This window comes from Ursus maritimus, unplaced genomic scaffold, assembly GCF_017311325.1.
Source record: "Ursus maritimus isolate PB19 unplaced genomic scaffold, ASM1731132v1 scaffold_12, whole genome shotgun sequence".
Lineage (NCBI taxonomy): Eukaryota > Metazoa > Chordata > Mammalia > Carnivora > Ursidae > Ursus > Ursus maritimus.
This window is the reverse complement of record NW_024423564.1, coordinates 34,334,251-34,360,269: the sequence shown is the minus strand read 5'-3', so window position 1 is coordinate 34,360,269 and position 26,019 is coordinate 34,334,251. Positions and strand designations below refer to the sequence as shown.

At 40.7% G+C, this 26,019-nt stretch overlaps 1 protein-coding gene across 3 annotated transcripts; it reads right to left on the bottom strand.

The window, feature by feature from the left end:
- Window positions 1-644: 644 nt before the first annotated feature.
- On the bottom strand, window positions 645-25,304 carry MCOLN3 (mucolipin TRP cation channel 3). 3 transcript variants are annotated; one of them, XM_008690651.2, is made up of 12 exons: window positions 25,077-25,304; window positions 21,507-21,674; window positions 17,267-17,420; window positions 15,929-16,013; window positions 15,753-15,849; window positions 10,398-10,497; window positions 7,272-7,384; window positions 7,039-7,188; window positions 5,429-5,530; window positions 5,197-5,319; window positions 4,237-4,443; window positions 645-2,605 (listed from the first exon to the last, which is right to left on the bottom strand). In XM_008690651.2, exons 1-12 carry the CDS (start codon window positions 25,302-25,304, stop codon window positions 2,471-2,473), a joined length of 1,662 nt encoding a protein of 553 aa, XP_008688873.1. In that variant the 3' UTR covers window positions 645-2,470. The 3 variants fall into 3 exon arrangements, with proteins under 3 accessions (XP_008688873.1, XP_040483026.1, XP_040483027.1); XM_040627092.1 differs by having other exon boundaries at window positions 5,197-5,298; XM_040627093.1 differs by lacking the exon at window positions 4,237-4,443.
- Between the last annotated feature and the right edge of the window lie 715 nt (window positions 25,305-26,019).

Below are 26,019 nucleotides of genomic sequence, written 5' to 3'. Positions count from 1 at the left end.
TTGAAAGTCACTTGAAGGCAAAATTGCCTTATTTTGGAGTCCCTTTCATCAGAGGTGCCCACTGGGTGCGGACAGGCTTGGAAGATCCCTTTTGCATAGTACAGTCCCCACAGGTGGGTACAAGGGTGGTTTGGTTAGGTTCCTTTTTAGAAGAGAGGAAACTGTCCAGTGCTGTTCTTGTGGGGAGGATGTGGACTCCGTGAAAAAGACAGACTGTGGCTTGATTGGAAAATGTTAGAGGAAGTATATGGAAAGTAAGACATACTATGTGTGTGTGTGTGTATATATATATACACACACATATACACATATATATGTATATGTGTATATATATGTATATATATATGTGTATATATATATGTATTGTGCAAATACGTGCACATATATTATATATCACATATAGTATATGTATACACACAGTTTTTATGCTAAGGAATTCTCAAGCCTTTTTAATTCAAAGAAAAGCCCATGAAGAACTACACTATTAACCTCAAAATGTTAGGACTCCACTAGGGACAACAATCCCTTTAGAAGGGGACTGTAAACTGGGATAACTTCTTTTTATATCAGCCAACTACTCATTATAGGTGTTTTCTAAAGCTTCAGGATTTCTACTGAATAACTTATGAGTGGGTAGTTAAAAAGAAAATTCATTGCGAACAGTGCATTTATTAAGAACGTTTACCATTTGCAAGGGCTGTGTGCTTCAAGGGGCCAGGAGTAACCCAGAGTGCCTGCTCATGTTATCTCATTGAACACTCAGCACTCCGTGTACTGTCCTCTCCTTTTGAAATGAGGAAAATGAGTTCAGAGAGGTTTAAGTTGCCGCCCTGAGGTCACCCACACAATTTGTAGTAGATCCAAGATTTCTATTCAGGTCTTTGAGTTTCTAAAGCCTTTATTCTCACCACACGGCTACACTCACAGAGACATGATTAACAGTTACTGCCCTTGAATCGCTTTCCTGATCTGGAGAAGTTTCCTTAGTTTCACAAAGTGGAGAAAAGATACATGTACATAAATAGCTGTAATTGGTGATACATACATTATTGATAGGTATAAAGGCATTGTTTTTAATTTTTATGAAGGTATTATTTTTAAAATAAACAGTAAATTCTTATCAAACACTGTAGAGGGAGAAAAAGTTGCAATGGGGAACTCCAAGTCTCTCAAATTTCAGCGTGCAAATGAAATACCAGGGGATTCAGAGACTTAGATTTTCCATTTTTTAAAAGCCATAAGTTCTACAAGAATAGCTTATAGTCGTTGTAAAACCTCACATTTCAACACCTGGAGTCATTATTATGACTGTCATTATGTTTAATAGTAAGACTTCAGTGTCTCAAGGCTATATTCATTTAACCCTTAAAACAAAATTACAAATTAACAAATCAGTTTCCTTCCCCCCCAAAAAAGAGTTGCTGTAAGAAAAGCTTTATTGCACATCATTGAATTCATTTCTATTTGAATAAATAGCACACAAAACAAAGATACATGTTGTAAAAATCCCTGAAATTCCAATCAGCAGTGTCCAAGGAGCGGAGACTTTGTTTCTGTGCCTTTTTAAGGCATACATTTCCCAGTTATTTTTATGTTTTGAGCATAATTATTTTTCAAAATATGTTTAATGTGAGCTTTAGAACCTCTCTTCCCGTGAAACTGCAGTTCCTGAACCTAAAACACTCCTTCTGTGAGACTGAACGTGCCTGTGAAGGGCACAGTACATCACAGAGTTTGCGCAAGGCCATGCAAGCACTGAACCAATCCTTGCAGGACTGAATATGCACTTGGTATGCACTTTAATTTCTATACGTATAGGATACTCTTTCAACTACATACCTGAACACCGAAGGAGAGATAACTTATATGTAAATGCTTAAAAAACCCTGATCTTTTCCAGGACTAAAAAGCATCACATAACAGTTGTCCTTCAGAGCCAGATTTTAGACTATTAGCTGGTGACAGTTGTCTCTTTCTTATTCTGCCCTTTAAGAGAAGATTTTAAAACGCAATGATTACTGATATACAACAACCACATGCCCTCTCTCTCAGGGATGAACCCTAGAGAATGGTCAAGACCTGGGTTAGTGAGTTGTGTGAAGTCAGACCAAGCATTGTTCTCCGCTGATGATACAATCAACCCAGCTGGAAGAGCTGGAAGCAAGAGGGTAAGAGCTAAGGAGGGGGATGGAGAATACATTCTAAAGCTATGGCAAAATAAACAAGAAACAACAAGAATTCGATAGCTTCTCTCATCAAAGTTAGTTTAAAAAAATAAACCCAACATAAAGCTGCAAAAGATATTAAATATTGCTTTTAAAAATATAAATAGTTCTTGATGAATTATAGCTATCAGTTTGCTCAAAGTAATAGGCTTTAAACATATAACACTTGATCTTAAAACATCCATATAGCTTCCCAACTCAGCTACACATTATATTTCCCTCCAGGGCACAGATTAGCCTGATAGCTACTTTTTACAACAGCAGAATATAGATACTAGAGTGTCGTCTTCTAATCTGTATTTTCCAGAACTGGGTAGATCTTTACATTCTGATATAAACGTACGAAGTTGAGTCTCTGGAAAGCCATCTTGTTGGTAATGCTACACAGAAGAATAAGGGGGAAAAAAAGCTCTCATGAATAAGTCCCTTGAAAACAGCTTTATTCCAAATTCAATATGGATCATTTGGCAAGGGAGGGGGATCTTTCTAGAGGGACAGTTCAGTCACTTCCAAGTATTTTCAGGGAGATGTAGCCTCTAGAGCCATTCTTAAGTCTAGCTAAGGAAAAGTCAGTCTAGAATTCTACAGTGTCCTCGTAGGCTCTTTTGTGGGTCTGGTTCAACCCCGAATGGGCATGTTGAATCCGAGTCTGAGCTGTCTTTCCAGGGAGAACCTAGCCTGCACACCCATTTGGGTCCCCCTTTCAGACAGACAGGTTTGTTTAAGGGCCTTGTATTAACATCACTTTGGGGTCTAAGATCTCTAGAACATGCCCTGACCTGAGAGGATCAGCCATCACTTGTGCACCTGACGGGTGCTCTGAGCTCATGGAAAGAGGTAAACATCTGAACTGTGAGTCTCAGACTTGTATCATCAAGAGTTGTCGACTCACATTGCTACTTTTTGAGACCTCAGTTATCACCCTTAGGTAACATATAGTTCTCTGCATGCAAAGCTAAAGGTAGTGAATTTTTAGAGCACAGTGGGGAGGGATTTGGGCTCTTTCCCAGTGGCCTTGGTGACCCTAAGCACACACCTGCCAAGCAAGTATTGAGGACAGTCAGGTCTTGAAATCTGGTTCAGTAAAAATGAAGTCATGGCCCTGGCTTCATTAGCAAGGTATTTATAATTACCAACTCATAACCCATCAACTCCTGCTAATCTTTGCTTTATCCCTGGGACCATTTGTGTGACATCATGGTTCATTATCCCTCTCATACCCAGAAAGTCCCCAAGTGGAAGTGTCTATGCCAACGGTATACCTAATAGTATAAAGTTGTTAGAAATTTAAATATATATGGATATTTACCCTGCCTTTCCATATTTCAAAGGACTCAAACTGACTTTTAAAATACCCCGTGTGAGTGACAATATAAATAACAGTTTTTCAAATCATATGTCTGACATGTATAAAGCATACATGGTTAGTACTTGATGTATCAATCCCTTCATTCTTCTGGAGACCAGGCCTCTGGGATGGTCCCAGGCAGGGCCTTGCAAAGAGTATGGGTTCAGTCACAGCACACTCCAAACTAAGAGGTCCTTTCTTCTTTAGGAAAATTGGATTTTAAAATTTCCCCATAAAATTTTGAAATGCCATATTTTTTGCTCACTTAAAGCCTACTGATTTTTAGAAGTCTTTTTTCCCCAAGGTTTTTATTTTTTTTTTATTTAAGTAATCTCTGTACCCAATGTGGGCTTGAACTCATGACCTTGAGATCAAGAGTCACATGCTTTCTAACTGAGTCAGCCAGGCACCCCTGATCTTTATAATTCTAATAAAAGTTTAGAAAGCTTGTTTGAAAAAGCTTACTTAGAGACAAAACTTTCAACCTTCTAAAAATTCTAGTTCTTCAATTCTGTGTCTCAGTATCTAAAATTGAAGTCTTTCTTTTCTACCCTGAAAAAAATTGACATTCTATCAGTTTTCCTCCCTCTTAGGTACCATATTTTACTGCCATTCTACAAGTTCTAGAAAAATGTTGCTACTTATGGCTCTTGATGAACCTACCTTAATTGTTTCATATGTATCAGTGATCAGTGCAATGAAAAGACTTAAAATCATATATATAAAGAGGCTGATGAATGAGTAGAGGTAAATTCTGCTAAACAGCCAGACCAAGTAACTTTTTTGTTGCATTTTTGCAAACGTGGCAAACATATCATCTCCATTTATCAGAGAGAAAAGGCACTCAGAGACCATGTTCAGAGAACGGAACTGGAAAAAGAAAAGAGAAAATTCCACTTTATTCCATGTTCCTTCCCAGTGGAACTTTTGTTCATGACATCATATTAAAAATAATGGGACCAGATATCCCAAGTTACCCCTGCAAACTATATAGTTAATCTGACGAAACTACAGGCATTTGCTGTGTGATATACACAACCTGTATAACACCTACTATTTTTCCGGGAACAAGGAGCTCCTTCTGGATGCTCCCCTTAATGGGACACCCTGGACTGAAGCAGAAGGGGCTGGTCTGCTTTTCTGAGTCGAGTCTTACTGTCCCCTTTACCTACATAGAAAGAGATCCTAGAAACACTTCTGTAGAGATACCCAAGTCCTAACCATGCATACTCCTACTTCTCATTTTAAAGCTCATTCCATTTAGGGTCATGGCATTATAATCGAGAGAAATAGTCATACTTCCAAAAGTCTTGCCTAAATAGCCTTCTCTAATATATATTGATGAATCAAATGGACAAATCTTGACCTCATAGGTGGTCAAAAAAAAAAAAGACATAATTATCTGATATATGCCACAAAAGGAGGCGAAGTCGCTGAGCGAATCCAGTATTCTCTCAGGTCGGTCACACCGTACCAGTTTATAAACACGGCGCTAGATGTGCTCTACCTTCAGCATTTTCAGGCTGAGTCACAAAATGGAAGGAACACATTTTAAAAGGATAACGAGCCACTGGCACTATTTTAGGAGCTTAATAGTAACAGGAAGAGGTTGTTTGTTGGTACCTTATCGTGGTACGGCCCCAGCACAATCCATCCACAGAAGCAATAGCCTAAGTAAATCATAGCGGCACAGCAACAGAACCTGATGACATTGGGCAGCGCTGCCTGCAGGGTGAGAATAAGGAGCTGGGAAAGGAAGAGAGGCCATTAGAATCCACTTGCCCCTCAGCCAAAGCCATGCACTTCCACAGAGGGATAGAAATACCAGCAGCATGGAGACCCGTGGAATCCTTACATTGTACTTCTGAAAGAAGCCGAGGTATCGAATGACTCCAAGCCACACGAGCATGGTGGAAGTCCCAAGTAGTATGCTACAGACATCATAACTTGTTAGACTCTAAAACAGCATGGGGGGGGGAACAGATTATTTAGCAGAAATTCATTTGGGCAAAAAAATATTTTTGGCGTTGATAGGAATCAGGCACTGTTCTAGGTGCTAAGAACAAAGAAGTGAACAAAGAGACAAAATTTCCTTCCCTCATGAAGCTTGCATTCTAGTGTGTGGCGGGGAGAGAGAACAGAAATAAATGAACAAAACTCTCAGTACATTAGCTGAGGGTAAGTGATGAGGAGAAAATTCGGGGCAGGGGAGAAAGAAGGGCCATCCGGGTTGCATTTTAAATGGGGTGATCAGGAAGTCCTCACTAAAAAGGTGGCATTTGAACAAAGACCTCAAGGCAGTGAGGGAGCAAACCAAGCAAAAATCTAGGAGAGGAGTGTTCCAGGCACAGAGACTAGCACGTGCAAATGCCCCCACAGCAGGAGGGTGCCTGGCAAGATAGGAGTCAGGCGGAGTGAGCAATGGGGGAGAGTACGGAATCATAGAGGTAAGGGGGTAGGTAGTTTAGGGCCTTCTGAGTAATTTAACAGCTTTGCATTTTAGTCTGAAAGGCTGGGGAGATTTGAAAGGTCTGAACAGGAGTGATATGATCCCATTTGGGCTGCTGTGGTTAAGAGCAGATTGTCAGAAGAGTGAGAAGTCTAGTGCAATAATTATGGGTGAGAGCTGATGGGGGCTGGGACCAGGCTGGTCACGGTGGAGGCGATGAGGTGGTTTTTGAAGGCAGATGGATAGGATTTCCTCTTGGATTAGATGGAGGGGAGAGGGGATTAGTGAAAGAGAAGAGTCAAGGATGCATCTATGGCTTTGGTCTTGAGCAACTGAGAAGAGTTGCCTTCGACTGAAGTCAGAAAGGAGAAGCAGGTTTGGACCGTGGAGGTGGAGATTTAGGGAGTTCAGTTTTAGGTATGTTACATTTGAGAGGCCAAGTAGACATCCAAATGAAAATGGGAAATCGACAGTTTGGATATTTGAAACTAGAGTTCAGAGAAGAATTCCAAGCTGGAGATAGAGATTTGGAAATCATTGGTGGAGAGCTACTATTTAAAGCCACGGGACAGGATGAGATCACCAAGACAGTGGCAGAAAAGAGCGTATGTCCGAGCACTGCCCATTCAGGCACTGTCACATCAGTCGGTAAGAGAGAGGAGAAGGATCCAGCAAAGAAAGTCAGAAGACCAGCCTGTGATTTAGGATGGAAACCAGGCAAGTGATGGCGCAGTGAAGAAGTGCTCCAACAAGAGCGGGTGCTCACAGTGCTAAAATCTGCTGTTAGGTCAAGATGACGTCCCCAGGTGATTCTGACACAGACACTTGTGTATCAGCTTTGGAGAGCTCTGCCTAGGAGATATCCTTTCGAGATGTAAGAAACTTATTGCTACCGATTTTAAGTTTCCTCCATACGATGTTTGAAAGAAATCATTTACTCTGCAAATGTTCACATTCTGGAAAAATATTAGTACAAATCTGATACTAATGATGGCATAAATAGGAAAAAAATTTACCTTAGCTTGAATTTCCATTTTCAGAATTGATCCAGTAATTGTCAATATGTCACTAATAATAATCATAATGTACCATCCGTTGACGAATTCCATTTGATCAGACACAGAAACTTCCTTCTTATAATGGAGGAGGAAAAAATTGACAAATTCCTTTAGGGAAAAGAGGGGAGGCACCGTGAATTTCTCTGTCAATCACAGTGTCCGTAGCATTTCTGGAAAGCAGCAAGCCCTACCTGCTGAAGCTGAAGTCCTCTAATCACAGATCGAAGGCACAGGACTAGGGAGGCCAAGCATGTCAGAATAACAAAGGCATCAAAGATCATCATGTAGTGAGTGTTCTTCTGAACTGGAAGGAAGAGCATTACTTGTTTATGCAGTCGGATGTTAGTATGGTGACCTCTACTTTCTTTTTTCATTTCATTTTTAGCCTCATTTACTTTAACTGCTGCATTGCATACCACGGGATAGATGTATAAGATTTATAAGGACACTCCAACTGTAATCTGTCCTCTCTGTGCACAAGTGCAAGTGATTCTTTAGGCGAATGACTATCTAGAGATGGAATTGTTGGGGTAAGGCATGCACACAGTTCTAAAAAGAAATCCTAAGAAATAGCCCTCCAAAAAGCTCACACCAGTTTACATACCTACACACACCTCCACATCTTCTCCACCATTGGAAATTAAAAATCTTTCATCTTTGCCAATTAAAAGAGCAAATCTTATTCCCAGTGATTTGAAACACCATCTTTATTAGCTGTCGAATTACTGTATATATACAAGTACCATCTCTGACCCTTCTGATGTTTTTGTGTGTTTTAATGCCTAAGACAAACGCCTCTCTTTACTCTTTTCTGGAATTTCTGTTGGCTATTCTTGCTTGTTGTTTTTTCCATATATTCTGTAGAATCAGACTGTTAAATTCCAATAAAAATCCTACTGGTAATTTTGGGGGGGAATCATGTTAAATTTATATATTAATTTAGGGAGAATTGCCATATACATAATGTAGATTCTCTTGTCTAAAAAATATGATGTGCCTTTCTTCTGACTCAGGTCTTTCTGCATCCTTCAGAAGCATTTTCAAGTTTTATCTGAACCCTTTACACTGCCTTTTAGAATAATTTAGAGTATTCAGACATTCTTTCTGCAAAGACGACAGAGAGAAAAGTCCCTGGTAAGTGTTCTCCACATGACCATTTAAAGAACGTTAAAAATCTTTCTTTTAAAAATTACTACAACCAACAATAACAGATCTTTAATTATCAGTCTGTGGTCTTTTGTTCTTAATACAGTTAGCCTTCCTGTACATCCTAATAAAATATACTATCTGGGTGTAAAACACTTATTAAGAACCCACTATGTGCCAGGTGTTTTTCTAGATGCTGAGGATACGAGTGGTGATCAAGATGGGCCCCCAACTTGTGGAATTTCTATTCTACTGCAGTGTGACATGCAGGGAAGTAAAACGTAAATGAACAGAATGCTTTCAGATAGGAGTGAGTGATTATGAAGAAAATAAAGCATAACAGCTAACAGGTATTGCTATGCCACACACAGTCCTAAGCACTTTATATGTATTATAACTCACTGGATCCTCACAGCAACCCCAAACAGGGGGGAGTGATTGTCCCCACTTGGGCAGGTGAGAAAATGAAGCACGAAGAGGTCACAGATGCTTGCCCAAGGTTACGTAGCCAGTACATGGCAGAGTCAGGATTCAAACCTTTGCAGTCTGTCTCCAGCATCTGTCACTCTGTATTAGTGGTTCTTGGCATCCCTCGGGAACTGTTAGAAATGCACACTTTCTAGCCCTACCCTAGACCCACTGAATCAGACACTGAATTTTCACAAGCTTTCTCAGATGACACTGTGTTTCGAGAACCACTACTCTAAATGAGAGGAGTGGGGAGAAGAGGCTCGTTTATATGGCACAGTAAGGGGCAGCAGGTCTCAGGTGAGACCAGCGATAGGACAGAGCTGCCTACGCAGAGATGCTGGAAAACTGCAAGCACTAAGTCAAGGCCAGCATGAGGGGGGCCAGGTGAAGAGAGGTGAGCAGAGGTCTCAGCTGTCATACACTGCGCTACGGAGCCTGTTTCATTTGACAAGGTAGACTGCTCCCTCCTGATAAAAAGACAAGCACTGAAGACGATAGTTCAAAATTCTATAATGAAACATTCTAGTAATATTGGCCAAGGGGCATCTAATTGTTATCAAAATAGCTGCATCTACTTTAGAAAAATTTTAAAACTAAGAAACATTTGAGAGAAAGCCTGCATGCCAGGTACTTTCATATGCTCTCATATGCTCTCATTTTCTCTATTCCAAAGTTTGTGGAGAAGTATTGCAATGTTTATAGATGACAAAACAGGCATGTGTTTCAAATAAACAATTTTGTAGTTGAAATAAAATTTGTGATTCACGAGCCTCATATATTTGAAGTTACCTCATAATGAAAAGAATACTAAAACAAAAATTTCATTTCATTTACCGTTAATATCTTATTACCACTTCTGAACTGTGTGGATCAACCAGTAGGAAGCCCTAAAGCAATGAATTTCCAAGTATGGCATGAATAAGGGTGACCTGGACCTTTCTAGGCCCCGCCCCGGACCGATGGACTGCCTTGCAGGAAGCTGGGGAAGTGTATCTAAGCAGGGACCTGGGGAGAGTCCTCTGCTCGCTAGACTCCAAGAACCCCTGACCTAATCCAGCACAACATACCAAAGGGGCTAAAAAATGAGACAGATCAATTCTCTTCCAGTCGATTTTCTCTTGTTCAGCCCCCAAATTCTCAATGGTACTTAGTCTCTACCTGAATTTATGTCCATATTTCCAAGAACGTACCCCTTCCTCATTCCTAAATATACATGTAATGTGTGGGATGCTTCAGGGTCCAATTCTACCCGACCTCTCCCTGGCTGTATGACCACAGGCACTGAGATTCACTTCTAAGCCTTAGTTTCTTCATTTGTGTAACTAGGGGTGTTGCCTATCTCAAGGATATTTTAAAACTATTAAAATTTAGGTGGAAGTCCTTATACAGTAAACACTCAATAAATATGAGTTTGGGCAAATGTGATTTTTTTCCTGGGGGGTCATGTGCATTTTTTGGTAGGAACTGGGCCAGTGAGAGTACACGTAAAAGTCAGCAAAAGTCATTCCAATTACTAATAACTTCTGCATTGCCTGGAGCGCCGGACGCCCACAGTGAGTTGATCTATTTGTGGAGAGTCAGGAACTTGGGAATGCTCCAGTTCTTTTATTCGATGCTGCACATACCCCAGTAATTCAATAACCTTTTTATTTTATTTAATTTAATAACCATTATGAAAACTAGTAAAATTCACCACTTACTTGATCCGGATACATGCCAGTCTTTGCATTCTCTGATGGAAATGTCATTATCTAAACTTATCTTAATTCTTCCACTATGGGCCTTATTGTCAAATGTTATCTGTGAAGAACAGGAAAAGGGTCAAAAACATACCTACAGCTCTTGAAGCCAAGATGTCTCTATGCATTAATTAGGAAACAAATCTTTCAAGGTAACAGGATATCCACCCAGATTCTCATCCCAGACTCTCATCCCCGAGTTGAGGCTAACTGTTCAACTTTGGGAAGTGCCCTTTATTTCTCTGTGAAATGAGAAAGTTGAATAAGATCGTCTGTCAAGACCTTTTAGTCTCTAGAACCCTATATTTCTAGGACAGTATTACAGCCCTGGACAACTCATAAAACAGGAGAGCTCCCCCTTCCCACTCTAAGTGTCCCTAGATGCCCTCCTGATATGAGCAAGAGCTGGTACAACTGTCCCCACCCCCCCAGGACTCACCTGGGGACAGTTTGTTAGTGTTGCTGCAATTCTTACTAAAACAGAGGTTCATTATCTCAGGCTTGAAACATTGCAGGTGGAGCTTTTCTGATTTTCATCCTGGGCCTAGATTTCTTAGTGACTCTAGTACCATATGTATAAAAAAGGATGTGGTGACAGGGAGTCGACAGCCATGTTTTGGTTCAAGGATCACCATTCAGGACAGCAGGCACCGAGCAGGACAAAGCCACCCCAGAACACCTTTCATAGTCCTACTGTCTTTCCCTTCTTGCTCTCCCCACTTCCTCCATGCAGGGACAGGGAAAGCAAGGAAATCAGTTGTGGTTTTGTTTGTTTTTAGTGTCTCCTCTCTCAAGTCCTTAAAAAAAAAAAAATTCTTGCAAAAGTCTGCTATTTAGGGGTGCCTGGGTGGCTCTGTCAGTTAAGCACCTGCTTTCAGCTCAGGGTCCTGGGATCAAGCTCCGCATCGGGCTCCCTGGTCAGCAGCAGGGATCCTGTTTCTCCCTCTCCCTCAGCTGCTCCCCCTGCTTGTGCTTGCTGTCTCTCTCTCTAAGAAAAAGTCTGCTATTTAAATGAGTTTTATTGAAGCTTCTTCATGTGGGGTAACCAGACATCCCTGAAGATACAAGATTTCAAATAAGTTTAGTGAGTCTGATCACTCAGTTTCTCAGGTTGGACCATAAGCTTCTTTCCTTGACAAGCAACTAAAAGTGTTGTCAGTGTCTGCACATCTCCGCATCCACTGGAGGACCCAGCCCATGGCCTCACAGAGGAAAGATGCTTCACATTATTTGAATGAGTCAGAAATCTTTGCCGAGGAGAAACCATGCTTTTCCCACACAGACAGTCTCTGGGCCTTATAAGTAGTAGGTTCTCACTAAATATCTGCTGAGTAAATATACTTTGGCTCAATGTCAATCACATCTCAGTCCGGCTCCGAAGAAGTTGAATTCTTTAAACAAAGAAGAAAAAACAATGGATAGGATAAAGAACAGATTCGATAGCACAGAAAAAAAGATTAGTGAATTTGAAGGTAGAGCAATAGAAACTTCCAAAATGAAACGCAGAGAAAAAAGATTGGAAACTAAAACAAAAACACAAAACATTACTGAGCTGTGAGACAACTTCAAGTGACCAAATAGACATGGAATTAGATTCTCTGAAGGAGGAGGAAGGAGAAGAGACAAAAAGTATTTGAACAAGTGATGTTTAATAAACGTCAAATATAATGGAAACTATAAACCCACAGAACCAACGCTTAATAAACCTCAAACACACTAAGGCACATCACAATCAAAGAGAGAAAGAGAACAATTGAAAAGCAGCAAGGGGGAGGAGGGAACACATCCCCAGCAGAGGAACGGAGATGAAGACCACGGCGCGTGTCTCATCAGAGCAATGCAGGCTAGAAGAGCAACACCATGTTTGAAGCACCGGGGGACAGTCAGCCAAGAATGCTATACCATTTTGAACTGAAACCATCTTTAAAAATGAAGATGGAGGGGCACCTGGGTGGCTCAGTAGATTGGGCATCTGCCTTCGGCTCAGGTCCTGATCCCAGGATCCTGGGAACGAGCCCTGCACCAGGCTCCTTGCTCGGCAGGGAGCCTGCTTCTCCCTCTCCCTCTGCCTGCTGCTCCCCTTGCTTGTGCTCTCTCTCTCAAATGAATATATAAAATCTTTAAAAAAAAATAAAAATGAAGATGGAATAAATACTTTTTTAGGCATATGAAAGTCTTTCAGCAGACCTGCACTGCAAAACATGTCAAAGGAAGCCCTTCAGAGGGAAGATGATCCCAGATAGAAGCCTGGAGCTACAGGAAAGAATGAAGTGCGCTGGAAATGGTTACTTCATGGGCCAATATACTTTTTTTCTTATTATTTAAACTGCTTTAAAAGATAATTGTTTAAATAAAAACTACTAACAGTGCATTGTATAGCTTGTAACATATCTGGAAGTAAACTGTGTGACAACAACGACATAAAAGCCAAGACAGGAGACACAGAAATAGATTGTTATAAGATTCCTGTGCTCGACATGCAGTGGTATAATACCACTTAAAGGCAGAGGATAGGGGCGCCTGGGTGGCACAGCGGTTAAGCGTCTGCCTTCGGCTCAGGGCGTGATCCCGGCGTTATGGGATCGAGCCCCACATCAGGCTCCTCCACTATGAGCCTGCTTCTTCCTCTCCCACTCCCCCTGCTTGTGTTCCCTCTCTCGCTGGCTGTCTCTATCTCTGTCAAATAAATACATAAAATCTTTAAAAAAAAAAAAAAGGGAGAGGATAATAATTTAAATATGTGTACTGTAAACCCTAAAATAATACAAGAAGTGATAGCTAATAAGCTAACAAATGAGCTAAAACTGTATCCAAAAATTACTCAATCCAGGCAGAAAAAGAGAGAAACTGTATTAATAATCACATGTCATTTAAATGGTCTAAGCACCCCAATTAAAAGGTACAGATTATGAGGTTGGGTAAAAAAGCAAGACTTAACTCCATGCTGCCTAATAAGAAACCCACTTTAAACATGAGATACAAATAGGTTACTATCAAAAGGATGGAAAAAGATATACCATACTAACACTAATTAAAAGAAAGCGGGAATGGTTATGTTAATGTCAAACCAAGTAGATTTTAGAGCAAAGAATATTATTGGGGTAAAAAGTACCATTTCATAATGATGTAAGAGTCCGTTCCTCAAGTGAACACAAGAATCCTAGATGTTTGTACACCTAGTAAAGAGCTTCAAAATACAGGATGCAAGAATATATTAAACTGCTATGAATGAATGTTAACGCACTACTTTTACATTATAAACCCATATGATAGACACACACAGGAAGGTTTCACAAATAGCTGCTGTTAATCTACTTTTACATTATAAACCCATATGATAGACACACACAGGAAGGTTTCATAAACAACTGTTGCATTAATCAAATATTTGCTATATACAAGATACTTAGGGAGGTCCTTTATATATCTCATATATATGAAGTATGACAGAGAGAGAGAGAGACAGATGTCTTGACAGCAACTTTGTTAGGTAGGTGGGCATTAATTCTGTTTTACAAATGAGAAAACTGGAATTCAAACCAATTAAGTAATTTACCTAAAGTTACAAGCTACTAACTGGTGAGCTGGAATTAAAATCTAGGCTTGCCTGATTCCAAAACCCCTGCCTTTTAAATCAGGCATATACGGCCCCAGTTCATGTTTACTTATAACCATTAGTTGCACTAATTGCGTTTACTATTAGACTACCCTATAGGGCCTCAGTTCCACTGAAGTTCTGTGAGACACACCGTGAAATCCACAAGGCACAGGCATAGCTTGGGTCGAATCTGCAACAACAGGAGAAACAATCGGAAACCGGGGATGTATTGTATGGTGACTAACATAATATAATAAAAAATCATTATAAAAAAAAAAATAAGAACATATTTTTCACAAAAAAAAAAAAAAAACAAAAAAAAAAAAAAAAAAACAAAAAAAAAAAAAAAAAACAACAGGAGAAACAGAATATCCACGTGTGGCCAACAGGCCAGGTTGCTCTCACCACTGTACTGAGTCCTGGGAAAGGGTCTACATTTTACAAATGTTTCATTTATTTGTTCATTCACAAATATTTAAGTCACCTACTATGTTCTTTGAGGGATGCAACAATTAATAAAATGATCCCTGCCTTCGAGGAGCTCTCAATCGAACAGAGTTGATGATAAAAGCCTAGAAAACCTTAAAAGAGAAGGAGGGTGAGCCCATACAAAATAAGAAAACAAAACCAAAAATAAAACCCTGGAGTTCAGAGCACAGAATGTGTTCCTAACCGATGCATCATGAAGAGGGTCCAGGAAGAAGGCGTCAGTTGAGCTGAGCCTTGAGGACTATAAAACTTGTGAACAGTGCCATTTCTCAGTTTGACAGCGGCGCAGTGAGTGGTAAGGGAGAGAAAGGAGAAGAGACAAGACTGTGGATAATAGCTCAATTTTTAAAAAATCAAGTAATAACCTCCCAATTAATATTAGGATCACAATTTGTAGCCCAATACAAAATAGTCTTAATAGTATTATTGCTTTTTCCTGTTAAATAATATACATAATTATTAATTATGCTATATTCTGAAAAATATTTTTAACCTCAATTTCTGAAAACTTGATTGCTCATAGGCAATTAGTTGTATATCCTGGGCACAGCTCCGGTACAAACTACTGCTGAAGTAACAGCAACGCGGACTGTACGAAGGCAAGTTGCAGCCAATGCCGTTCCACATACGCCCCCCATGCACTGGACTCCAGAGCCCGAGCCTCATGGGGTGATGAGCGCACATGGGAGGCACCGCAGGCTCTCTAGAGAGCTCTATGCGCTCTGTTTGCAACTGGAATACAGAGAACAGGAATGTGGCAGGCTGGGCTGAAGGGGGAGGAACCAGCACATCCAGAGGCAGCCCAAGGAAGGCCCTGGGTGCAATAACCCAAAGGCTGCACACATCTACGGTGAGGGGCCTCAGAAAGCAAGAACCCTTGGCAATGACTGTAGGCAGAGAGCCGCAGCCTGGTGAGAGCCAACCATACAGGACCTACGAGCCTCTGCTACTTCCATACTGAACACCTCCCCTGTGCCAGGCACTGTTCTGAACAAGGCATGGTCCCTGCCCTCACAGACCTTACGCTATTGTACAGAGGAGAGAGAATTAACAAGTGAACGAGTTACCATAACCAAATAGAGCCAGCCATGCAATGCTTCCCCCAGGCACATTCAAGTGGAAACATCCTATACACCTGATCGTGCTTTAATACGGGGAGATGGAACATGTAACTAAATCAAACCGTTCTTCCTCAGCCCAGGACCCGATTCAGCCCAGCCCACACTTACAGTCAGAGTAAAGTCATAACAGTCAGGGAGCTCGTGATGACGAATGGTCTGCAGATTAATGGCCTTCAGTTTAAACTGCAGCTCCACTGTTAGGAGCCTAGGAAACAGAGGAGGCTTTAGTGCAGTGAAAACACACACGCACAGACACAGCTTACACTCCCATCTGCTTGCCTCACCTATGAAAGTCCAGCGTCAGGTTGAGTTTATTTTCTTCCAGTGTTCCAATGCGAAAAGGTTCGTCTGGCTCTACAAAGAAACATTCTGCCATAGAAAGGAACAAAACATAATGCATATTGCCTAAAATAAATAAGTGAATTGCATCTTGAAAGAATAATACATTTAAGAATAGATATTCAGATTCTACTGTTCTTCTGAATTAAGATTTAAAAGCTAAATGTCCATTTGTTTTTAAGACCCAAGTGGCTACATTTCTGGAATGGGTGAAGGGTAGGAGACCTGAACTCTGTCTCATTAGTCTTCTATAGAATGCTATCTTCCTTCCTGCCTTTGTGAGCCTAAACTTTGAGTCCCTTCTCCCTTTTTTGTTTCCTAAGCATACATGTGAAGCACTTGCCATACCTAAGATAAAATTTTCTAAATTTAAAGGATTTTTAAAAATACTTTTTTATTTTAAAATAATAATTTAAAAAAAGGAAGACAGCATTTTAGAAGATTTCACTAATCTGTACTATAATCTTTTACTATCCCTCTCCAAAAAACATTTCAGTGACTATTGCTAAAAGCATCTGGATATTTAATTTTTAACTCAAAGACTTAAGTTAATGTTTTACGTACACACGGTAAATAGAACTTTGCTAATAAGAATAAGCCACTCAAGGGCAGCTGGGTGGTTTAGTTGGTTAAGTGACCGACTCTTGACTTCGGCTCAGATCTTGATCTCAGGGTTGTGAGTTCAAGCCCTGCATTGGGCTCCACTCTGGGCACGGAGCCTACTTTAAAAAAATAATAATAATAAGCCATTCTATTCTGAGTCCTGGTTCTGGTTCCTCCCTAACTGACCATCAAAGATACTAAGTAGAAAAGTGCAGTTGAGGGGAGGGAATTTTATATACATGATGAATTTGCAAATACAACATTTTGTAAGGACACTGTAAGTTTGTTTAACGGGCTTATCCAGTGCAAGAGGAATTGGAATGTAGAGGCTAAGAATGTGGTGGCTCAGAGCACAGACAGTCTGGGTGAAATTTCAGCACTGCCTCTTACCAGCTCCACCTGGACCATATCACTTGACTCTCTGAGCCACACTTCAGTCTTCTCTAGATTGAGGATAATAAGATATCTTGCCTTATTGGTTTGTTCTTGATGTTTTTAAAAATCATGAGTTACAGTAAAGGGCTTGGGACAGTACCTGACACATGATAACTCCTACATTGTTTTTCACTACGACCTAATAGCACAGGCGATGAACGTTTTCAGAGATGAAATTACTGATTTTAAGGATAAATCAAGGAGTTAAAAAAAAATGGAGGCTCTAGTTTTTTAAAGAACCTCACCAGTTTCAATTTCTGGATCAATGTCAAAGGTATCATTTCCAGGACAGATGTTTCCTTGCCTGTAGAAGTGCTGACAGATTGCCATAGCAGACTGCTCCACACCCTTGTTCTCGTAAGCATGGTTCCCAACCGAGGTATTGCGTAGCTGCAAGTACTTCAACCAAAAAGAGAAACAGAAAATGGGAACACCAGCCAGACAGAAATGAAGCCATGATTGCCTACCCACCCTGCCTATGAAATGGGCAGGTTCCAACCTGCTTTCTGGGTGGAGACATTCACATTCACGTTGATACGCAGAGCACAGGACACGGTACTGTGCGCCAGGACAGCAGCCCACAGGAAGCACTCCCAAATTAGGGTTCTGGGCCCCAGTCTCATTTCTGTGAGCGTGGGCAAGACACAAATTTTCTGAGCTTCTGGTTCCTTGTCTAAAAAATGAAAGGCTTACACCACATCAACTCTGTGATCTTTCCTTCTTTAAAGAGCTATGTTCAGGAATGGACTTTTGCATTCAGTGTAAATACTAACTTTATCTCTGAACCATTTCTTATAAGGTCAGAGTTCTGTTTTGCTGCTCTGATATAGGAAGGAGGATACAATTGCTCCAAGCTAACTTGCAAAACTTTAAAAAAAAAAAACTGTTTCATCTTTATCGTTGTAAGAATGCAGTTAGTCACTTTCACAGCAATATTCCCTCATCCTAGGGAGTCCTATAAATAAAATAAAATGTAATCTTACAAATGAGGATCTTATGGTACTTTGGAATAATCATCAACTTAAACTCTGAATGGATTTCTGTAGAAGGAAAAAAAAAGTGCTTCAGAGCTTACTCTGAACAATGCTGTTTGGCACAAGTAGCAATAAAAGTGATACGGTATCCATCTATTGGAATTAACAATTTAGTGGGATGGACAGAGAGATAAATAATTCTAAACAATGCATATGAAACATGCTAAATTAAATGAAATAAATCATTTATAATGTGAGCCTATGGGATGGATGCTGAGCTGGGCCTCATCCAGGCTACGAAGAGCAGCATTTTACCAGATCTGATGCATGGTTCTCAGCTCTCATTTAACGTAGCCTGCCCATGGTGTTTGACGCAGCCGAGTGCTTTCCCTTTCACAAGATACCTTCTTCACTTGACTTCTGACACACAGGCTCTCCACCTCAGTCTCCTTTGCCGGATCCTGCTCTTGCCAACCTCTACGTCTCAGAGTACCCTTGGATTCAGTCCTCGACTTCTTCGGCCTCATTCTCCCTGTAAGTGATCTCAACCAGTCCCAGGTTGAAACTCTATATGCATGCTGAGGACTTCCAAATTTACATCTCCTGACCTTTCCACCGAATTCTATACATAGGTCACAATCTGCCCGCATGACACCTCTGGTGTCAAAGAGGTATCTCAAACATAACTGTGCAAACAGAAAAACCAACTCCTTCCATGAAAATGCCCTTCTCAATCACTGACTCTATAAGCCACTCAGCTTTGCAGGCCATAACTTGGAAATGATCCTTTAGCCTCTTTCTCTCATACTCCGCTTCCATTCCATCAGAAAGTCATGCATTACTTTCAAATTATATCCCAAATCTGACTGCCTCTCATCGCCTTCACTGCTCTCACCCTTGTACACACCACCTCATCTCCCCCCCTGACAAACTGAATCTCTTCAGTGGTCTTCCTGCTGGCCATCTGCCTCTCACCACAGTCCAGTCTCCATGTAGAACTCACGGGACTGTTACAGGAATAAGTGAATTAATGCATGCAATGTCCTTAGGACAGCAATACCCAAAACACAAATGTGTTCTATGCTCTGTTCATGCTATCCTTTCTCCATGGAGGGCTCCTCGCTGAGACGGCCACAGGCTGCCTCCCCACACTCTGGTCTGCCCTGCCCACCTGCCATTTATCAGAGAGGCCTCTCCTGACCACCTCCATTCATTCCATTCATTCACTTTGCTTGTTGCTTCTGTGTGTGTGTGTGTGTGTGTGTGTGTGTGTACTTTGTATACTTATGTATACTTATAACCAACTAACATGATATCTTTATTGTTTATCTCTCCCATTTAGAACATGACTTCCTCGACTTCGTCCATTTGTTCACTATAGTATGCATGCACCGAAAACAATATCTGAGGGGCACCTGTGTGACTCAGTTGGTTGAGTATCTGACTCTTAATTTCGGCTCAGGTCATGATCTAGGGATCCTGGGATTGAGCCCTGCGTCGTTGGGCTCCCTGCTCAGTGTGGAGTCTGCTTGTCTCCCTCTCCCTCTGCCCCTCCCCCCACTCACACTTTCTCTCCTTCTCTCTCTCAAATAAATAAATAAATATTTTTAAAAAACAGTTTCAGATACACAACAGATGCTAACTATTTGAGGGAATAAATATTAGGCTTTGCTTCTGTGTATTACAGTCTCTCCCCTACTGAAAGCCCTTCCATGGCTTCCAGTCTCTCTCAGAATAAATTTCAAAGCTTCTTTCCAGGGTCTATAGAGGCCTGAAAGACCAGACCTAGCCCAACCATATTCACCTCCTTCGTACTTCCTCAAACATATGAAATGTTTTCTGGCTTTGAGAGCCTTTGCTACTCCTTCAGCCTGGGATATTCTTCCCTAGACTTCAAGTCCTCAGAGAGGCCTTTCCTGACCACGCTGAGGCAACTGTTAATGCCCTTATGCTACTTAATTTTACTTCGTAGCACTCATCACTATCTGAAACCAAATGATTTTGGTTAAACTTGTTAAAATCCATCTCCTCCAATTAGAATGTAAACTCCACTGGGCAAGGAATTTATCAAGGCCACTGCTCTAACCCCAGCACTTAAAACAGTAGTAGGCATAGAGTAGGTAATAAAATATTGGTCAAATTTATGATAAGGTAAAAAAATTATCAAAAGGCAGTAGTTGCTCTTCATTACTAGAGTTAATCTATTCACGTGAGATGGCAAACTGCTAGGACAGGATATGTAATTACAGGACTAAGTTCTCTCTCTTAGCACTGGGATTGGGGAAGGAGGCCAGAAATCTACGGTAATAAAAGGAAGCTGCGTAAGTTAAGTAGCATTATGTCCTACGTGTAGGGGACAAATAGTATAAGAGTGGAGATACTCCGTTTTAAGGTTTTGTTCTCTATTCAAGGAAATAAGAGTATTAAGCCCCACTAAAGCTACTGTGAGCCAAACTGGTAGTTTTATATTGGAGGTGGGGGGGTGCAAGAGGTAAACAGTCCATTAAATGAAAACGAAGGTAAAAGATCTTGAGTGTGGTGAAGTCCCAAGTAGACTAGTATGCCTGCATGGTGTGTGATGGGAAGTAAAGCTGGAAAAACAGGCAGGGATCATGACATAGAGTCATACAAGTATGGGGTCCTGTAGCCCTTCTGAGGGCCCACTATTTGTGAAGCAGTCCTCCAGGGATTACCTAAGGATCTGAGCCTCCTGGTCACAGAAACTTGTGTCTTGAACTTTGTAAGATCTTGAAACATAGAAGACCCAAGGCTCAGGGCAGCAGGTAACCTGCGAAGACATGCCTTGACAGAGGAATTTTCCACAAAGATCCATAATTCTGTCTAGTAACTTACGCAGCTTACTTCCATCACCGTAGATTTCTGACCAATGTACACAATCCAAGTTTTAGCAGAAAGTCTTGGCACCGTAGATACCTATGTCATCCTAGCAGTCTACGATCTCACTGTGCACAGGCTGTCTCCAGATAATGAAGAACCGTAACTGCACTAGAATACTTTTTACTTTTTGGGGGCAGTTAGTCAATGTTACAATAAAACCATTGTCGTGTATGACACAAAGGCCTTATTTATTTTTTAAATGAACTTTCAGGTCTTAGTTGCTGTCTATGCTCTGCAAAGTTAATATTCTCATTATTTGTTAAGGGCCCCTGAATGTACAAACTCTGAAGACTTAATGACTACTTATAACCAGGGCCACGGTTAATAATTTTAAATCTTTGAGGCACTCATGCCAACCCCTAGCTCTGATTCTTTTAATGAAGTCTTTAAAGTTTCTGTCTCTCTGTTATTAAACAAAAGCTTTTCTCGATTTCTAGTTTCATGGAAGTTTGATGGTGATGTTTTTTAAAAAATAATTTTAAAATGGTTTTATACATATCATCACAGCAATGTTCACCTTTCTACAGTGGAATGTCAATTTCTATCATGTACATTGCTAACAATTTCTCAGTCTGTTCCTTCTCCCCATTAAGAACACACATACTTGGTTTACCTGGTTCACTGCAAAGACGATCTGATTGTACACATCCCTTTGTGTATACACTGCATACGTATCATCCATTCGGTCCATATATCCTTTTAAGAAGAGGTGTTTGAATGCTATAGTGTTCTCTTCCTTGAAAGCTACAACCATCTGGTTACTTAGCCCAAAAAAGACCAGCTTAAAAGAAAAAAAGGAAAAGGATTGAAAAAGCAATGAAATAAAAGGTCTCCATATAACGATCAATTTATCTATTCAAGTCTAATTATTCCTGAATACATTCAATAGAAATTAAACTTTTGGTAGCTGTAAATTAATTTGTCCTTAAAGATAAAGTGGGCTTCTAGCTTTAAAATGAAAGAAAGTGGCTTTGCACATTTCCATGTATGATCTTATGTCGTTGCCCCCACCACCAAAAACTTTAGCTCAGAGAAGTCCTCCTTTAGGAGTTTAGAGAAGCAAGGTCACTCTGGCTAAAGAAATGGGAAGGTTTCCTTAAGAAAGACATAATGATAGAAGACCCCTGAAGCATGTGCATAACTTGGGTGGGGACATTTGAGGAGCACAGGAAAAAGGCTAAGAAGGTAGAGTGGAACTTAGCACTTTGTGGGGACGCTGAGGATCCCCGCACAATCCAGTTGAAGGAGGAGCAAGCAAAAAAAGTCAGCAGAAAAACTGGAGGCAGATGGTGCAGGGGCTTAAACGGCAAGTAGAAGATTTATAAATGAATTGTGCAAGACACCAAGAAGGTGCACAACGCAATATAAGAAGTGCCTCAAATAAGTCTAAGCCTCCGATCAAACCACTCTAGTTAACGTCAGTTTAATTACCAAAACTGCGACAGTAAGACCAAAAATAAAAACATCCTTCCAACAGATCTCTAAATTAAAAAATATTAACATAATATATCCTTATATTCATGCAGGAGTGACCCCAGAGTTTTACTTGAAACTAGTTATTCATGCACAAAAAAGTTATTTAACTGCACTGCTGTCATATTAACATAAGATCTTTCAATCATACCTGAAACTTTACTCCAAGTGTGCCTTCCACCTTCTCTTCCCTCTGAAACCATCTCAATCTCTTGCTCCCTCCCTCTCTCTCACAGGCACACACTCTCTCTTCCTCTCACTCTCTCTCATACACACACACGTGCGCACGCATGCTGTAAGTTTAGAACGTACACTCTGACTTGGATCTCAGACTGAAGCATGGTGTATTTTATATAGAAAAGGGAAATAGCACTGAGCACCTATGTGCCATACTAGGAACTTCCTTCATACTAATCCCACAGTACAGTTCTTAACATACCCATTTTATAGATGGGCACATAAAGGCCCAGAGAAGTTAAATAATTTTTTCAAGTCACATCACTCAAGTGTATGGTCAAAATCTGAACCCAAGTCTAACAGACTAAATCCAAGTTCTAGCCACCCTATTATGCTACACAAAGTAGTCCAGGGTCTGATTGGGAAAAAATAGAGCACACAAATCTCTTCTCACCTCTCCTTGTGATGTATGCCCTGCACCCCACACACACCAGTGCTCTCCATCTAACTGGACTTCTATTTCTGAAGAGCTTCTCTAAGCCAAGAGTAAGCCAAGTGTCCTCTTTAAAACCCAAGAAAATGACAGCTTGATATTCCAGGAATTTTACATCTAATGAAGCTGATGACTGAAAAGCTTCCAGAGAATTCCTAAAGACCAATTCCCAATGAGTACACCCCACATGCCAGCACTGAGCTGGGTTCCAAGGATGCAATGCAGAAACAACGGTCCCTGCCCTTAAGGGTGTACCCATGGCAGAGAGAAAACCCCTGTAACTCAGAGACTGTGCCAGGCCGTGGAGAAAGGCAACATTTGGTAGGGTGCCTATCATCATAGACATCTTTTTTTCTTTTTTTTTTTTGCTGCTACAGATACAAAAATCTCCAAATGAACAGAAAGTCCACCCTCTTTCCCCTGAGAAGAATGAGTCTGTCACCCAGTCACCCTTTTTTGCTCAGTTATAAAGTCTTTATGTAATATTTGCTTGGTTGCTCTAATACAGATTAAGAAAACATCACAATTAAGAAAAACCCTCCGGGGCACCTGAGTGGTTCTTTCGGTTGAGCGACAGACTTAATTTCACCTCATGTCATGATCTCAAGGTTGTGGGATCGAGCGGTCTATCAGACTCCATGCTTGGCGGTGAGTCTGCTTGAGATTCTGTCTCTGTCTCTGCCCCTCTCCCCACACACTCTCTCTCTTTCTCTCTCTCTCTAATAAATAAATCTAAAAACAAAAAAGATGAGGAAGGAAGAAAGGAGGAGGAGGAGGAGGCGGCGGAGGGGGAGGAGAAGGAGGAGGAGAAAAGAAAAGTCCTCAGATGGGGTACCTGGCTGGTTCAGTCAGAGAACATACGACTTGATCTCAAGGTTGTAAGTTCAAGTCCCATGTTGGGTGTAAAGATTACTTAAAAATAAAATCTTAAAAAAGAAAAAGAAAAACCTTCAGTTCCTTTTAAGAATGTACCTAAATGCCTTTTATATGCTTATTACTAACAGGCTTAACATCTTTTTTTTTTTTTTAAGATTTTATTTATTTATTCGACAGAGAGAGAGACAGCCAGCGAGAGAGGGAACACAAGCAGGGGGAGTGGGAGAGGAAGAAGCAGGCTCATAGCGGAGGAGCCTGATGTGGGGCTCGATCCCGTAACGCCGGGATCACGCCCTGAGCCGAAGGCAGCCGCTTAACCGCTGTGCCACCCAGGCGCCCCTCTAACAGGCTTAACATCTTAAACCATTGGTCACTTTGCCTCTTGACCACCTTAGGAAACAGAGGATGGCTAAACAAGCCCTCTAAAAATCAGGAGTAATTACGAACACAGGTCTTAGAATACAATCTGAGTTAAATCTCAGCTCCCACTCTTCTAGTTTCTTGACTATGACAGATTATTTTGCCTCACTAAGCCCCAATATTCTCATCTGTGAAATGGGGATAATTACTCTCATCAGTAGGAAAATATATTTTCACAGGAGTAAATCACAATCAGTATACATAAAGAATTGCAAAATATGGTTTCCCAAAAAAATGTCAACAGAAGTCAAGGAAATGAGATTCAAACTCTCCTAAAATGAAGTCTCATATTTCACTACCTATGCCACTCCTTTTTAGTTAACTCCACATTTTTCCACTGCAGGGCTGTGAGAATCCAAGCACTTGCCTTAACAGAAAACCTTGGAAGTTTCTGAAGAAAGAGATATTCCCAGGAAACTAGGAAGAAAAAGAAGCCTCTGGTTGGGCAACAGCCAGTTTTCACGGCTGATTTAGAAACCTTCAGCTTCTCTATTACAAACCAAATATTAAAGTTTTCTTCTCCTAAAAACTGATTCCATTATGTGACTAAAACTGTAATTTAATAAAAGATGAGAAGGAAAAAAAGGAAGGGAAACAAATATTGAAGAGAGAGGGGTTTAAGATTGTATGTTTCCTTATTTATTGTTCTCCATTACACATACAGTTCAAAGTTAGAAAAAACCACTGTCCTTACTCCTGTTACTAAAAGAGGCCTTCATCAAACTCATGATTTGAGATGCTTACCTGTATCGTCACCATTGCAATTTTTAGAATTTGTATGGCGAGCTTCCATGGTTTTCTGCCTCGAGCCCAGAACTTCTCACAAGGATTCATGAAAAAAAATTTGAGTTTTCGCCTCATCTGGTCTTCTAACAGGAGCTCCTCAGAGGGCGATGTATGCTGGTTAAATGTGCAGCTATTTTCTTCTTCGTGAGAGCTGCAGCTGCTTATAACAACCACAGGGTTTGCCATCTCTGGGGAGAGGGAAAAAAAGACGGTTTCCATTCCATAACTAAAGGCACAAATCTCTATATTCTTTGTTATAGCAGGATAGTTGAGGAAGCCCAAATACAAGATCTGGTTTCAAATAAACACCATTGTTCTAAACTGCGCTTTAGATGTTTACAGAATCAATTAGAATGTAACATGTCATGTTTCTTTTTGTTTCAGCTACTAAATAAGTTTTCACCCAGTTGAAGGATACTGAATTCATGGGCTGTTTCTATTAGTAAAGGATTACATGTCTGTGGATACAGTACTGTATACACTCTCCACCTCATTCAATAACAGAGTGAGAGCAGGGTGACCTGAAAGCTTATGGAAGGGTTTTACAAGGTAGGTGGACCTCAAAATTCTATGGAAAAATTTGTATATATGAAGATATGGGCATTGTTCCCTGTGGTAATACTTAAAGTTTCATCAGATTATTGAAATAAGTTTAAAACCTCTGAGTTAAAGGTAGCAAGATGTAGCGTAGAGAAGTAAGGCTGGGTTAGGTGTCTAATCCTGGTTCTACAATGTGACACCTCTGCAACCCTAGGCAAGTCACTCAGCCTCTCAGCCTCAGTTTTTTCATCTACAAAATGGTAATAACAATACGTATCTTCAAATGATTCTGATTAAAGATGCAAATAAAGCCCCTGCATAGGGTCCAACACTGAGCAAGCAGCCTCACTCCCTACAGCCC

Excerpts from the sequence above, each read along its gene's own strand:
- MCOLN3 (XM_008690651.2), bottom strand. The coding sequence starts at position 25,304 with ATGGCAAACCCTGTGGTTGTTATAAGCAGCTGCAGCTCTCACGAAGAA. Across the intron at positions 15,850-15,928 it reads CTGACGCTGGACTTTCATAG|GCTCCTAACAGTGGAGCTGC; the intron begins GTGAGGCAAGCA and ends TCTGTTTCCTAG. Across the intron at positions 5,531-7,038 it reads AAATGGAAATTCAAGCTAAG|AGTCTAACAAGTTATGATGT; the intron begins GTAAATTTTTTT and ends ATGCTGTTTTAG.